Source organism: Mirounga leonina, unplaced genomic scaffold (assembly GCF_011800145.1).
Source record: "Mirounga leonina isolate KUSES-001 unplaced genomic scaffold, KU_Mleo_1.0 Mir_180, whole genome shotgun sequence".
Taxonomy (NCBI): Eukaryota; Metazoa; Chordata; class Mammalia; order Carnivora; family Phocidae; genus Mirounga; species Mirounga leonina.
In genome coordinates, this window is record NW_023270469.1 from 28,053,321 (window position 1) to 28,070,307 (window position 16,987).

The following is a 16,987-nucleotide window of genomic DNA, read 5'->3' on the forward strand; positions in this document are numbered from 1 at the left end:
GCACAGCACTTAGAGGCTTACGCATCTGACCTGGCAGGAAAGGAAAGAAGGAGCTTACTCATGGCAGGAGCTCAGTGCATTCTTATGGGTGAAGGAAAGGGGTGTCTGGAGCTGAAGATTGTCAGAGCATCCGACCCCAGCCGACAGCCCTCCTGGGAGGCGTGTCAGACCCACTCATCCCATTTCCTTTGGGGAATTTGGCACACACATGAGTGAAGGCAAAGCATCTTTTGCAGTACATGTCCATGGGGCAGGAACCAGTGCTCCCTCAGGACACAGTTACTATGAGCCTTTTCGGAATTTGCCAGCCACAGCACCTCCGATCCTGGGATGGCTGCTGGTGGACTGGGGGAGGGTGGACTTCTCACAGGACAGACCCCCGGGGCTGGAGGAGGAGGATTATCCCAGGCGTGTCCTGTCCCGGGGTGTATCGCCTTCATGGAGACCCCTCTTCTCTCCCACCTGTGGCCCGTCTCTCTGCTCCCCATTATGGTCAAGCTGCTACAGGAGGCTTCCCGAGGCTCCTCCTCCCACTCTGTTCTCTGCCCAGTGACCCAACAGCTTTTGGGCCAACCTTGGGAGTAGCCACACACAATTCCTCCCATGTGATCCTCTGGCCTCTGTGTGCATCTCTCTCTCCATCTTCACTGGTTCCCAGGTGACCTCAGGAGCCACATTCAAAGCTCCCTATTTCAGCCCCTGCTTCTCCTTTGAAGCCCAGATGTACCTCATTAACTACGACCTTGCACCTGTTGCCGCCTCCACTGGACGTCTGAAGGGGACTGCACCCTCCTCGGGGACAGACTCAACCCTCGACTCCCACTGGACTTTCTTACTTTGCCCACAGCGCCTCCTGTCGGCTGCTGGCAGCACCCCCTACCCCCAGCTGCTCCGGATAGACTTGTGGTCAGCCTTGACCTCTTTTTCTCACCTCTTCACATCAGAGTCAGCAAATCCTCTTGGTTCCACCTTTAAAATATATTCAGAACCCAACCGCTTCTCACCTCCTCCCTTATGCCCCCTAATCAAAGCCCTCCATGTCTCTCTCCCAGATGATTGTAATAACCACCTACTTTTATAATCTGCTACTTTGATGCTGTGTCTCATCCACACAGTAGCCACAGTGACCATTTAAGACATAAATGGAATTTTGTCATTGGCCCTGAAATGGCTTCCCATGTTACTAACAATGACAATCAAAGTTCTTACCAAGGCCCACAGAGTCTTTTAGCTGCATGTACTACACTCAACTTTTGTCCACTAGGCCCCAGGACCTTTGAACAGGCTGTTTCTTGAGCCTGGAATTCCCTTCTTCGGATATATGCAAGGCTCATGTACTCATTCTTTCGGGTCTCTATTCAAATGCTACCACCTCAAAGAGGCCTTTCTTGGTCATGTGATCTGAAATAGGACCCCACTGCTCCACCCCTGTCTTTTCCCTTACCCCATTTTACTTTTCCTAGAGGTACTTTCACTACCTGACATTATTTTCTGTATTTATCTGTTTGTTTGTGATCTGTAGTGTGAGCTCTGTATAGTCAGAGATTTGGACTGTTTTGTTCTCAAATGTGCTCCTAGCTTTTAGAACAGTGTTTTGCACAAAGTGCTCCTAGCTCTTAGAACAGTGCTCTGCGCAAAGTAGATGTTCAGTAAATAGATGCCAGTTGAGTAAATGTAGCACAGAACAGAACAATGCTACAGGAATGGAAGACAGAAGACCCTTGTGTCAATGCTGTGGAAGGCTGGTCTCTTTCTAGAAGGCTCACTGAGAGCCCCCAGCCCCATCTATGGTCCTGAGAACCCTGCCATGTAGTCTGTGCTCCCACCCCTGCCCCATTCTTACAGCACAGGGGACGAACACAGCCGTGGAAACTGGGGTCACTTGGACCAGTTGGCTGCACTTCGCTGGGTCCAGGAGAACATTGCCAACTTTGGAGGGAATCCAGGTTCTGTAACCATCTTTGGAGAGTCAGCGGGAGGTGAAAGCGTCTCTGTTCTTGTAAGTGTTCCTGGCCCTGATATGGCTGCTGATGGGACCCCTTGGTGCCTTTGGACCAACTGGCAGCTTTACTTACAAGACCTGGATTCAGTGCTGACCCTACTCTGCACAGCATCAGTTGGTGGAGAGCTAATGGCGGAACTCTCCTTGGCCCCCAGGAGGCTCAGAGCCTAGGCTAGCATCCTAGGGCCTTGAGAATCTCTGGCCACAGCTACAGCAGGATACTCCTCCTCCTCTAATGTGGTTGAGCTCTCTCTCTCTCTCTCTTTCCTGCTCGTTTTAACAGTAGGACTTGCTTCACTTCTCCTGGCAAGTAGGAGTGGGTATAGATTATGCGTAAGAGTTGGACAAAGTGTCATTGCTCAGCTGGAAGCCAGGTCTGCAGGTCAAGAGACACCAGCACCAAGAACAGGTCAAGGGCCTCCCGTGAGGACAGCCGCCTCTGGGACTGAGACGTGGAGCTGGGCTGGGGGTGGGGGCAGGGAGGGACGGGGAGGCATGGGGCAGTGGTGTGGGCACCTGGGGCTCCTGGGAGCCTGGTTTGGGGAGTGGGGCTGGGGGAGCCACTGAAGGCAGCAGGGATGGAAACCAGATGAGGAAGTCCTGGGAGCCGTAAAGCACCCTCCAACCCCCCACTGTTGAGCAGAGGGTTGGTGCTATTACTGTATTTTTAACAATATATGTATTGGTTTCCTTGTCCAATACTCAGAGGGAAATGTTTTTATATCTAATCAAGTGGAGAAAAAGGAAAAGTACAGATAAGCCCAAAGAAGAAAAGAGTCCTCCATAGTCCCATTACCCAGGGAAGCTCACCATGGACAGTTTGAGACGTATTTTTCTAGTGTTTTCCCCATGACTCACTCCTGTCTCTCTATCTATCCATCTGTCATCTGTCTATCTGTCTTAAGACTTTATTTTTTTAAGATTTTGTTTATTTGAGAGAGAGAGTGAGAGAGAGCATGAGAGCGGGGTGAGGAGCAGAGGGAGAAGCAGACTCCCCGCTGAGCAGGGAGCCCGATGCGGGGCTTGATCCCAGGACCCTGGGATCATGACCTGAGCCGAAGGCAGACGCTTAACTGACTGAGCCACCCAGGCGCCCCACCTGTCTTAAGATTTTTTTTTAAAACCTTCCTTAGCATATCCTACAACAGAAACATTTCCCTAAACATTACTCTTCCATTAATATCATTTTGTTTTAGATTCCATGGGATTCCATGGTATAGATCTGCACAGTATTCCACAGTAAAAACAAAAAATCATTTATTCCCTCAATCTCATAATACTGGAACCTTGGGTTATTTCCAATTATATTATAAATGTTATGAGCATTCTTGGAAATCATTGCGCACCTCCATGGTCACTCTTCTTAGGATAAATCCTGAGTAGTGGAAATGGGGATACAGAACTGTGTCTTTAAAGTATGGCTAGTAGTTGCCACGCTGTTTTTAGATACTTCTGATTGTCAACAATCAGTGCATGTGCCATTCTTCCTGTCCTTCCCTCGCTCTGTGCTGCTGGCTCCCTCCAGCTGAGCTTCTCTTGGAGAAGCCGGGCCCCAGCGTCAGCCTGGGAACAGGGCCAGGCCAGGTGAGGACCTCCCACGTTCCCTGGGTGCCCGAGTCTCCAGGGAAATGGGCCAGGCCAGAGCTAAGGATGAGGTGGCTCTTGAAGACCCCTCCCCATGAGCATAAACTCTCTTCCTGTCCACTCCCCTGCCAGGTGCTGTCTCCCCTGGCCAAAAACCTCTTCCACCGGGCCATCTCTGAGAGCGGTGTGGCCCTCACAGCTCTCCTGGTTAAGAAAGACATGAAGGACACAGCTCAGGTAGGTCTCACACTGGACCACCGCCACACCCTTGGCTCTGCTTTCCTGGAATCTTCAGGGGCCTTTCTTGCCATGGGATCCAGCGGGCATCGTCAAGGAATCACCAAAGTGAGAACAGTTGAGTGGTAGGGCAAGGAGACACCTCAGCCAGCCTCCCAGTTTGACCGCTGAACAAACTGGGGCAGACAGTGGAAGCAGCTTGCCAAGGTCAAGGAGCAATTGGGGCAGAACTGGGACTTGAACAGGTGACCCTGGACTGCCAACGCAGTGCGCTATCCCCTGAGCACTCTTTCCAAAATGTGCCAAGGTGGAGTGCCAGGTCACATGGTGGGCAGTGGACTGTCACCATGTCTGGTCTCTCTCAGGGTCTGAGTTCTGGTCAACCCACTTGCAGCATGTGGGCCTGGAGTGGCCCCCCCTTAAGTGCCTCATGGCTGGGGTGGGTTCCTGGGAATTCATTCATTCATTCATTCATTCATTCATTCATTTATTCATCACATAATTTTGATATAGCCAGACATCTAGTAGCCTCGTGAAGTTTGCGTTCTATTAGAGGAGACAAATTAATGATTTTATAATCACACAGATTCTAAAATCTCACCTGATAAGAGCAATAAAGCAGAGGTATCTGATGTCATAATGGAATCCAAAAGGAACACTTAACCCTACACACTAGGTTGAGGTTATCACAAAACGCTTCCTAAAAAGAAACTTGAAACCAGGCAGTGTGAGTCTGGATTCTGTGCTCTTAAGCCCCACTCTGTGCTCCCTCCCTTTCGACACTCAGCTCTCAGATCATTTTGCCCATGTGAACAGAGGTAAGGTAACAGAGACAGAGCTTATTTAATTGGCATGACTGGGACCCAGGACCCTCACCTGCTGGTCTAGAGTATGTTCTGCTCCCCTCTGCTGCCTTTAGAAATGAAGGTTGGGGTAGAACACCTCTTTATTGATCGAGGGAAGGGACATGGCTCTTGAGTTCTGCAGTTGCTTGTGATCTCTGCAGCAAATTGGTGTCTTTGCTGGGTGTAAAACCACCTCCTCAGCTGTCCTTGTTCACTGCCTGCGCCAGAAGACGGAGGATGAGCTCTTGGAGACGTCGCTGAAGATGGTAGGCATATCCGTTCTCGTGACCGCACAAGCCCCCCACCCTGTGCACTTGGCCCCAAGCTTCATTATTTCAGCGGTCCCCTTGCCCCTGCCCCAGAAAACTGCCTGGGACAGTGTTCCTGGCCCCTGGGGAACAGTGTCAGCCTCTGGATCTGAATGGGAATTTCTTTTTTTCTTTTTTATTATGAAGTATCTCAAACATTTGCAAAGTTGAAAAACAACATAATGAACAAATTGTCTGATAATCTCTCACCTCAACCCAAACTCACTGTTTTCCCATTCTTGTTTCCAAATGTATTTTAAATAAATTAAGCATTACATATTCCCAGAGGTAACTACTGTTCTGAATTTTGAGGATGGGATATTAAGAACAAAGATTTTAAGGAAGGTTGTCACACTGTATCTTGCTTAATTTAGAAACTACCTCAATTATAACCCAGTGGTGGCCTGAGACTCTGCCTCAGTTGTGGTTCTAGAATAACCATACATCCACCCACCCATCCATTCAACCATCCATCAATCCATTCATCATCTTATTTTCCATCTATTCATCTGCCAGTCTGTCAGTATTCTTTCATCAGTTTAATATCCATCCATCCATAACTTTCATTCATTTCCATCATCCGTGTGTCATCCAACCACCATATATCTTCACCCCAACATTCAACAATCCAGAATCAGTGATCCATCCAACACCTAGTCAGCTAGTTATTATTCATCTATCTACCTATCCATGCAGTTCATCCACACTCCATATAGTGACCAACTCCATCCATCATCTAGCCATCCATCCATCCATCCATCCATCTAGCCATCCATCCATCCATCCATCCATCCATCCATCTATCCATCCATCCATCCATCCATCCATCCATCCATCCATCCATCCATCCATCCATACATACATACATCTATCCATCCCTCCATCCATCCATCCTAGGTGTATGGAAAGGATAACTGGGGGGGGGGGGTGATGCAGACATTAATCAGATATAGTGTGCTGACAAGGAACTATCCAAGGAGAAACACACTCATATACTTCGTAGGTTAAGGATGGTGGGAGTATAGAGAGAGGAAATGCTCGTAATAGCAGGGATGCATCACAGAGGAGGTGACATTTGAGGACTGATGGATGGCTATGACAGTGTTTCATCACAAGGACACCCAGAGAATACAGCAGGAAGGCCCAATGGGAACTATTCCTTCTGTGGGGGAAGGGTGTGAATGTGAGCTCGGGCATAGCCTGAGCCCCTGGACTCTCTGTCCGGGCCCTCGGCTCCTGAGGAGACTCCTGGACCCCAGGGCCAGGGCTCTGACACTAGACTGCTCTGTTTCCTGGTTTGATTCCAATATGACCTTGGGGCTTGGATCTTGGTTTCTCAGCCTCAAATAAGGTGATCAGTGCATTCAGAGAATGAAAACACAACCACTTCTGATTCCTGGAAAGAGGCAGGTTTATTTCAGTAGTTCTCCATTGGCTTAAGAGGACCCAGCTTATAAGAGAAGAGTTGGTGGTTTTGAGGAAACCCAGAGGACTTAAGGGCCTATGTTATCCTTGTGAGATTTTCTGAGATCCTGTAGAGTCTTTCCATGATTATCCACTCTCCCCAAAACACACACACACACACACACACAGGCACACAGACACACACACCTCTGACTGGTAGGGCCACAACCCATAATAAGGAGTGCCTGACTGGTCACTCGCTGCATACTGGTCAGACTTATTAGCTACAGTGTAATATTACAATCAGTGCAATCTTAGCAAATATATAACAAAGAGAAGCACAGGGTGGGGTGAATTTCAGTGAGCTTGTATAAATCAGGACTTTCTGATGCAGGATGAGGAAACTCATCTCAAAGTGTCTTTAATGGAAGAAGAACTATGTTGTAACAAAATCTTAAGGTGACGAACTGGTTTCAGGCCTGGCTGGATCCAGATGCACATATGGTATTATTAAGAATATATCTGCTCTATCCCTCAGCCTTTTTTTCTTCTCTCAGTGCTGGCTTCACTCTCAGGCAACTTTGTTCCCTGGGGAGGTTAAAGTCAGCGAGAGCATCTAGACTTACATCTTATCTGTTTAGACACGGTTCACAATAATTCCAACAAAAGTTTTGGGGTAAAGTCTATTGGATTGACATGGTTATGTGCCCATACCTGAACTAATCTCTGTGGTCAGGGAGATGGGGCACCCCAGGTTACATATAGATGCCTGGATCTGTGGAGTGAAAATGGGGAAAAGGGAGGTCCCCCAAAGGATGACTGGGATAGTGTTGTCTAAGGGAACAAGAAGGGGAAATGGATGGAGGGCAAGGCAGGCAGGAACAGCAGAGAGCCAGCTTCTCCAGCACTCCACACCCCCATCCCACACCTACACCTCTGCCCCTGCCCAGGGGAGCCAGGGTGGCACCGGGAGGGAGAACCTGATACCCTTGGCACACCGCTCACAAAGATTAGCTTTTGTCCCTGGAAGCCTTCTCACACATACTCTCTGCCTTTGTCTTCACAGAAATTTTTCACTCTTGATTTGTTTGGAGACCCCAGAGAGGTAAGGACTTTTGGTTTCTTGATTACAGGTTTTAAGTCTTGACATGTTTAAGCTCCAGTTAAATATGAATGAAAAAAATCCTCCCTTGGGCCTCATGGTAACTCCTTGTGTTTACATTGCTGAGGCCCAGAGAGGGCCAGCAACTTGCCTGGATAACACAGCCAAGTGGACCAGACATGGGACTGGAACGGGTTCCCTTGACTCCCAGCTCAGTGCTCCCAGTTATCACCTCTGTGTCCCTTGGGCCCAACCTACCCCCCACTTCTTATTTACATTTCCTGCTCCCAAAATTGTCCCTCAGGAGAGGACTGGACTAGAAACTTCCACTATAGGGTGGTGGAGATAGATGGATGAGGAGTTTCTTCAGGAACCTTCACTGAGGAGCTAGGTCTTTCCCGGGAGGCTGCAGTGTTGATGAGCTGTGCAAGCTACACGGTTAGCCGGGCCCTCCGAAAGGGGCCAAGAATCTCAGCCCCAGGGACACTACCCTCCCAGCCACACCTGGAACTCCAAGAGCCTCCCCATCTCCTTCCTCCTGCCTTGTGCCTTCCAGCACATTGACAGGTTCTGAGACATTATCTCTGCCACATGTTACAGTCCTGTGCTCTCTGCTCTCTCCTGGGGACTGGCACCTGCCTTAAAAGGTGTTGTGAGGATTCCCTGAGATTCACTCAGCGAAGATTTCATTAGCACTTACTATGTGTGGGGACCTGATCCAGCAGCTGGCGAAATAGAAATAAAACAGGCAAAACAAATATAATGCCCTGCCCCCTTGGAGTGAAGGAAGAGTACAGTAACAACAAAGATATGTCATGCGTTTGGTGATGGCCCTTGCTATGGAGAAAAAGAAAGTGAGGAATGGGGATAAGGTTTGCGGTGGTTTGGATTTGCATAGCAGGGTCAGGGAATGGCTCAACAAGAAGGTGACATTGGGGCCACCTTCTTGGAGGCGGGGAGGAAGGCAGCCATCAGGAAAACTGGAGGAAGAGTGTTCCAGGCAGAGGGAACAGCAGCTGCAAAGGTCCTGAGGCAAGAGGCCAGTGTGGCTGGTGCGGAGGGAGTCAGGGGAGGGAACAGGCTTGGGGCAAAAAAGGAAAGAGAGGTGGGGGCGGTCCCTTTAGAGGACTCGGAGTTTGATTTCAAGTGAGATGGGAAGTTTTGGGAGGGTTTTGAACAGAGGAGGGAGTTGACCGTGGGTTTACAAAAGGGCTTTTTGATTGCTGCATGCAAACTGAAGGTAGGGAAGGGTAGGGCAGCCCCAGGGAGACCAGCTGGGAGGCCCCTGAGCTGCAGCAGGATGGGCCATGGCGGCCCCGGGCTGGGCCCATGGCAGGGGGGATGGTGAGATGGGGCCAGAATCTGGATAATTCTGAGGTCATGGCTGACAGGGTTTGCTAATGGACAGGATGTGGGAAGGAAGTCTCCCCTGGACTTGGACGATCTTTCACCTCTACGTCTCCTCCCCACCCTTGCCCCACGATGCTGCCAGACTGACCCTTGTAAACATAGGTCAGGGCATGTCACCTCCTTAAAAGGCTGGCCTTCCTTACAAGACCAGTACCCTCGCCCCCATGGAGTTATTCCTTCAGAGCATAGCCGTGTGGCGCTCTCTGCCAGGCATTGTGCATAAGATGTTCTGCAGCGGCTGAGCCTCCTAGGCCATGCCCAGACTGGAGGAGGCTTTGGGCCCATGTGAGTAATTTTCATCAAAGGTAACGCCAAAAATGAAGACGTTTTTCAGTGCAATGCGAGCCCATCCCTGATGCTTTTATTTGTGCTTTTCCTCTCCAATAGGGAGCTGGGTCTTCATGTAAGCACCTTGAGTGATGGGGAGCTCACTACCTCCTTGAATCGAACTGTTTATCAGTAGCAGCTTATGTTTAAAGATTTTATTTATTTATTTATTTATTTATTTATTTATTTATTTATTTATTTTAGAGCTAGAGAGAGAGAGAGCACAGGGGGAGGAGCAGAGGTAGAGGACTCTGAAAAACAAACTGAGGGTTCTAGAGGGGAGGGGGGTGGGAGGATGGGTTAGCCTGGTGGTGGGTATTGAGGAAGGCGCGTTCTGCATGGAGCACTGGGTGTTATGCACAAACAATGAATCATGGAACTCTACATCTAAAACTAATGATGTAATGTATGGGGATTAACATAAGAATAAAAAGAAAAAAAAAAGAAGGGACAAGCAGACTTCACGCTAAGCACAGAGCCTGATGAGGAGCTCAGTCCCAGGACCCTGAGATCATGACCTGAGCCAAAATCGAGAGTCGGACGCTTATCCGGTTGAGCCACCCAGGTGCCCCCAATAGCAGCTTCTGTTTAAATAGAGACAGCTAAATACGGTCGATCCTTATTAATGGTGAATTCTTTATTTGTGAATTCATCGACTCACTAAAATGTATGTGTAACCCCAAAATCAATGCTCGTGGCACTTTTGCTATCATTCGTGGATGCGCACAGAGTGACAAAAAGCTTGAGTGACCATGTGTAGGCTCTCGCTGGAGATCAAACATGGCCACCCTCTGTCGTCTTGTCTCATGTCTCACAGTATTAACATGTGTCCTTTGCACGGTCTACGTAGGGCCACATTTTCCGCATTTCTGTGCTTTCTCTTGCTGGTTTCACTTTTGCAAATGGCCGTGGGCACAGCGCTAAGGTGCTGTCCCGTGCTCCTAAGGGCAAGAGACTCTGATGTGCCTTGTGGAGAAAAGTCGAGTGTTAGATCAGCTTCATTCAAGGTGGCTCACTGGGCTGTGGGCCGTGAGCTCAGTGGTAATGGATCAATAAGGCCACCGTGCAGGAAGAGGAAGACGCAACTTGCCAGTGCGTCTGAGGCTGCTCGGGCAAGCGCTAAAGTAACATCTAGTGTGTGATGAAGCTACGGGAGGTTTTTGAGATGACAGTGGATCACAGATGACATGGTCGTGAGGCTGAAGGTTAAGGAAGCTCCAGGCACGTTACCCAGGGCCCAGGGAATGGTGAGCCCTTCTCAGCTGGTGTCTTATTATAAATAAACACTACACATAATTCATTTTCTGTGAGCAATGCATGTTACATCGGGTGTCTTTAAACACGCATAAAACAGGGCTGATGAAAATGTGACCAGATACTTGCAGGAACCTGACATTGTACCTCCCCCAGGAGCAGTGGCTCAGCACTTGCTAGTTCAGAGTTCACAGAGGCTTTTATAGAACTGAACAAGCATGGATACAAGAACTGACTGTAGCTAGAGATCATATAGGCAAACATGTACTTCAAATTGAGATATAGAAATATGTACATATATATATTTTATGTGTTTATATTAAAATCGTATAAAATGCATATGTTTATAAATTTCAATATATATACAGTTATCTATTTTATATATTTATAAATTTAATACATTTATATTTAATTTAATGTATACTTATATGCATATAAATGTATGAAAATAAGGGCACCTGGGTGGCTCAGTCAGTTAAACGTCTGCCTTCGGCTTGGGTCATGATCTCGGGGTCCTGTGATCGAGCCCCGTGTCAGCAAGGAGTCTGCTTCTCTTTCTCTCTCTGCCCCTTCCCTCACTTGTGCTCTCTCTCTCTCAAATAAATAAATAAAATCTTTAAAATATGTATATATGAAAATATGTATATATTTATACATATATATATATTTTAGAGAAAGAGAGGGCACACAAGGGGGGAGGTGGTGGGGAGGGGCAGAAGGAGAGGGAGAGAGAGAGAATCTTAAGAAGGCTTCATGCTCAGTGCAGAGCCCAATGCAGGGCTTGATCTTACGACCCTGAGATCATTACCTGAGCCAAAATCAAGAGTCCGTTGCTCAACGGACCCAGCCACCCAGACACCCCTGTGTATTTCAATTTGAGTGAGTTTTGCCCCCATCACCTTACCACTGCTAGTTACTAAGTCGACGTTCTGCCCTCTGGGGTCACGTGCACTTGGCCCCCTTTGTTCGGGAGCTTGAATTCTGTGGCCACTGCCCGTGGCCATGCAGGTCTGGGGTGCTGGCTTCCTGTTCAGGCCGGCGGAGAGGGGGCCGTGTGTGTGGGTTCTAGAAGGGAAGCCTGGACACCATGACGCCCTCCTCCCCAGAATCACCCCTTCCTGCCCACGGTGGTTGATGGTGTTCTGCTGCCAAAGATGCCTGAAGAGATTCTGGCTGAAAAGAAATTCAACTCCGTTCCCTACATCATCGGAATCAACAAGCAAGAGTTTGGCTGGCTTCTTCCAATGGTGAGAATGTGGGGTCCCCTTCGGTTCTCCTCCCCCACCCATCGCATCACCCCCCCATCTCTGCTTGCAGGGCTCCTCCTTCTCCAGACCCCCCTCTGAATCCAGAACAGCTGTCCCCTTCACACAGGTTGACATTTCCATGGGAAGCTTCTCTAGGGTGGCCCAAGTGTCACCTGGGGACCCTTCTCCCCAAACACTCTCTTGCCTTCCGATATAAGAATCCTGAAATGTGGGCATCGGGAGGGCCTGGGGGGATGATCACTGGGCAGACACATTTCTGTCTCTGACAGAAGGCAGTGGGGCAGTTTGCCGCAAGGTGCCCGCCGGAGCCAGGCCTTCCCACTCCCACAGAGCCTGGGAGAGGACAAGGCTTCCTGGCTGAAAGTCTGCATTTCGAGAGGTGGCTCTCCAGGCCTGGAGGAAACAGTTTTGGGTGGTAGATTTACATCTCAGAGGGCAGAGAAGGATTTGTGATTGCAAGCTCTCTAAAGTAGCCACTCAAAGAGGGGGCTCGGGGACCTATCACCCTATCGCCAGGTTTTGGCCAGAACAAATGGTAAATTCCCCCTGGTGGCCAGGAGCTCTCTCAGGCAAACATTTGAAGGGGCACTGGGACATTTTCCCCATCCATTCCTGGGATGAGAACTTAAGTTGTTGGCAGCCAAGGCTATAGTTTGGTCAGGTCCCTTGATGTGGAGGTTCGGATGGAGCGTTAGGTGCAGAGTTCTGCTGTTCTCACTTCACAGACTTTCAGAGGTCACTGATGGACCAAAGCCATAATGGCGGGATTTGGGGCTTCCCAGGTCATCTGAGACAAGTGTGGGTATTTGTAAGGTCCGTGTTCCTTGCCCCAGAGCCCTCTGCTTCAACGCTAGCCAGGCCTAAACCTTTCCTGTGTGTCACCATGTCCAGGGTGGGGATTCTTGCCTGATGCACACACACACATACTGCAAAGTCCTGGGACAGCTTCTCTTCACATTGACTTTATCCTTTGGCACAGCCTGAGTTTCTGGATAATATAAGCCCATTTGTTTCACTGATTTTGCCCAACACGTCAAGGACCCCTGCTTGTCTAAGTCATGACAAAGTGACCTTTAGCCTGTATTGGTGTGGTTTGTTGGTAAGTTTGACTCTTTCTGCTAGTTCTTGATGATTCACAATTGTGTCACTGTTGTCCTAACAGATGATGGGTTACCCACTCTCTGAGGGCAAGCTGGACCAGAAGATGGCCGCATCACTCTTGTGGAAGTCCTACCCCATTGTTGTAAGAGACTAGGGAACCACAGGAACTGTCTGAGACCCAAAGAGGGACAGAGACTTGCCCCAACTCGCTGAGCAATTAAATGGCAGGGTGAAGCCCCGGGATGGAGGGTTCTGTCCCCCTCACACACAGGGTGGGGGGTGGTTGCATAGGGCTGGAGAGAGTCACCATTCGTACAGCCATCCTGGGCTCTAGAAGCTGCATCATTCACCAGGCCCAGGGCAGGGGTCACTTCTACTTCTGGTCCATTTCAGGGAATCCCTGAGGATCTGACTCCACTGGCCACTGAGAAGTTTTTAGGAGGGACAGATGACCCTGTCAAAAACAAGGACCTGTTCTTGGACATGTTAGGAGATTTGGTATTTGGTGTCCCATCTGTGACTGTGGCCCGTCACCACAGAGGTGAGTCCCAGAGGTTGGACAGGAGAGGGACAGCGACCCCACCAGCTTCTCTGTCTGTCCTGCCCACTTCTCAGCATAGACACACATATGTGGAAACCACCAAGGGTCAGGCCCCCAGGGCCAATCCCATATGGCCTGGGATAGGGGCACCGTCTCACTTTGGGTCCACCAGAAGGCAACTCTGAAAAGAGGATTTGAATGCAAGGAGCTTATTTGAGAGGGGATCCCAGAACACACCAGTAGAGGAGAGGAGAAGTGGCACAGAAAGGAGAAGGAAGCCAACCTGAGCTGCACAGTAAGCAGGTATCCACTGGGAGGTGTCATGTCTCCAGTTATGTCTCAGGGCTATTCCGTACCAGTGGCAAGGGAGCTGGGGTATTTAGCCTCCCCCTCCCGGGAGTCATGGGTTAAAGCCGGTTCCCAAGGGGCCATTAATTCCCTGGAGCTCTGACTTGCTGCACCCCCGGGCAGAATGGTCACTTGGTGGCCAAAGACCTCAGGCAAAGAGCTACGGATGCCAGAGGTGGAAGTCCAGCCAGTGTGCCCAGAAGCTGGGGATGTGAGGAGGGACCAGCAGCATCTGCCACAGGGGCTCCTGCCCTGACGTCACTGTGGTCTCTGGGCCCAGAGGGCAAGTCTTAGAAGACACGTCTTGGAAGGTTTCCAAGATCAGAGCTAGGGGCAAACTAGTTTGTTATCTAGTGGAGCTGGGGGTAGACTGAAGCCAAGCGGAGAATCAGGCTGGTCCAAGACCAAACAAAACAAAACAAAACAAAAGCGAGCAGTGGGAGGTGTGGAGACAGGTGTTCTAGAGAGTGTCCACGTCGGCTGCTGGCTTCTGTCCATCCTGGTGTGTGGTGGGCCTACCACAGGACCGTCCAACATTGATCCGAGGCTGTGTAGGTGGAGTATGAGATCAGGGATGGATAAGCTCATCTAGAGAGGATGCATCCCTTCTGAGTGTCTTTTTGAGGTCCTCACAGGACCCCTCCTTCACCTGGTCTGCAAGCCAGGAAATGGTTCTTGGTACAGACCTCTCTCTAACCATGCTGGGCGGGTTTTAAAGTTCAGGACTTTCTAGGCATGAGAAAAAGCATCTGAGCTGACCTGCTCTGTTCCCAAGCCCTCAGTATAGTGAGTGCAGGTGCTCCTTCCTCCTCTCGAGGGTCCTGATGAAACTCGTCAGTCAGGGGCCACCTGAGGCCAAATTTGCTTTCATAAACTTGGTCTTGCCTCTGGAGACAAGTCTGATTTGTGGTATCTTATTCTGCTTTATCTGCTGGTCCCCAGCCTTACTGGACTTGTGTTTTTTTAATCTGGTATCCTGTGACTTTGAATTCAGAGTCTTACCACGACTACACAGATTTTATCGATGGTATTCTTTCATTTTGTATTTGTCTCACTCTCTGATAAGAAAGAACTTCTCTGAATATAAATTTAATATCCTACACTGGGATATTATGTGGGAACACGTGAAGAAGAAATTCGATACTACTCTAAATTCCTCCACCGAGAAACAGCTGCTATAAATTTTTGATATATTTCTTCGAATAATCTTTCCACATCTTACATATAACTTAGAAGTTAATGTTATATCATGTTTTGTTCATAAAACAATATTTTTGTAAGCCTTTGTTCAATATCAATGAAAAGTCTTCAAAAACATCCACTATTTCACAGAATGATGCATCAAAATTTACTCTAGCATTCCTGTCCTATTGGATATTTAGTCTAGCCAGATCCGTATTTTACTGCAAGAAAAAAGATTATGCTCAGCCTTATGTGCATAAATCTTTAACCAAGTCTCTCAAAGTTTTCTTAGGATTGGTTATTAGAAGTGAAATTCCCAGGCGGGGCCCTAAGAGCATTTTAAAATTCCTGATCATGTTGTGAAATTCCTTTCCAGTGTATGAGAGGGATTTCTTAATTCTCTCACTTGGGAAACTCAGATTTAAACATAAAGATAATGCTGCCGATTTCATAAACTTTTCCTTGCCAAAAAGAAAGAAAGAAAGAAAGAAAAAAACCATCGCCATGTTTTCAATGGCATACTTAGATTACTAACTCTGTCCTTCCTGCTTCTCCTGTTTTCCTGTTATCCTAACCTGTGCCCTACTTTCCTTTGGAAACGTGTGTTGTGCTTGTAGGAATTTTATACATCTCCGTGGTTTTAGGCAGAAAGCTAAAAAAAGGGGGGGGGGAGAAAAGGAAAATTATCTTTTGTGCAAGTGCGCTGCCCAAAGAAGTTCTCTCCTTCACGAAAAGTCAAGGAGCTCCTTCCTAAAACTTCTGAGTGGTGGAAGCGAAGTTACAGCCCCTTCTCTCAGCGAGTTCTGCTGACCTTGAAGCAGTTGCTAACAGGTGTTTTTCAGACCCACAGGGGGTTGCTTCTTTCAGACAACACCTCTTGCTAAATCAAGGGCGCATTGACGGGGCTGAGGGAGGCAATTCAATAAATTATTGCACATCTTCATGCGGGGATGGCATATATGGTTAAGTCATTTTTGGACAAATATTTAATGATATGGAGAAATGATTATCATTTATTTCAAAATGACATATACAACATCATCCCATTTTATATGCATACATAGGATATATGCTAAAATGCGAACACAGGTGTTTTCGAGTGGTGGGATTATAAGTGATCTTTTTGTTCATCCATTGTTTCTGCTCCTTCCAAGTTTGTTATTGTACACACGGGGGAAAAAGCTCTACAATGTCTCCCCCAGCCCCACTGGGGGCCCGGCCGTCCCCCCATCAGAGTCACTCCTCTGTGGGGCGCTAGGGTCCATGCAAAGCACTGAGCTCCCCGGGGTGCTGGCCCCCAACTTAGCCCTGAAGGAGTGGGTGAACAGCTCTGGATGAAGCCATCTGCAGGAAAGCTGACCCCTTCTGGGGGCTCAGAGAGGGGGTTCCAAGAGCAGGGACTGGGAAAGGATGAGAGAGCCACCTTTGTCCTCCCTTAGAGACCCCCCTTCTCTCTGCTACCACTACTCTGGGCCTGGCAGGAAGCAAGATACGAGGTGATGGAGAATTAGAAAATATTGTTTTCTATTTCGGGTTTTTGGTTTCCCGAGATGCAAGAGACAGATTGTGCCCTTTCCCCATGTTTGTATTTAAATAGCCGTCAGACCAGCATCTCGGATTTGCGTCACTCCTCCCTAGAAATTAGGTGAGAAAAACACTGGAAACCATTCAAACTGGGCAGAATAGAAGGCACCTGCTGGGCCGCAGACAGCCTGCGAAGGAATCAGACCCAGCCCGTTTCTAGTGAAAGGTGGGAGCGTCAGCAGTATATACGTAGATGTGTGTGTGAACGCATCGGTAGGCAACGGCGTCTGTGGGGACTGGCCCAAGGCCCCATAACGATAGTCAGTTTGAACGGGTTTACGCCCCCAGCTTCAACATTTCATTCATTCAACCTGCATTCATTGAGCCACTCAACACCTGCCTCAAAGCCTGTTTCACCTCCACCAACTGTGCGTCTTTAAGCAAATCACGGACCTTTCCCAAAGCTCTGTTTCTGTTGTGCTGGTAACGGGGGGTTTTCTGCAGGTCCACACAGTGTCTAGCATACGGTTGGCTCTGTCACTGGGCAGTG

The 16,987-nt window shown here is 48.7% G+C and overlaps 1 protein-coding gene across 1 annotated transcript in view; it reads left to right on the plus strand.

Annotated features, from left to right (window-relative positions):
• Positions 1-16,987, plus strand: part of CES1 (carboxylesterase 1) — a 29,028-nt gene that overhangs the window by 10,130 nt on the left and 1,911 nt on the right. Inside the window, exons 5-11 of the mRNA XM_035025187.1 lie at positions 1,846-1,999; positions 3,719-3,823; positions 4,830-4,934; positions 7,447-7,485; positions 11,580-11,720; positions 12,904-12,984; positions 13,236-13,383. Coding sequence (XP_034881078.1) covers positions 1,846-1,999; positions 3,719-3,823; positions 4,830-4,934; positions 7,447-7,485; positions 11,580-11,720; positions 12,904-12,984; positions 13,236-13,383 — 773 coding nt within the window. The remainder of the gene's footprint in view (positions 1-1,845; positions 2,000-3,718; positions 3,824-4,829; positions 4,935-7,446; positions 7,486-11,579; positions 11,721-12,903; positions 12,985-13,235; positions 13,384-16,987) is intronic.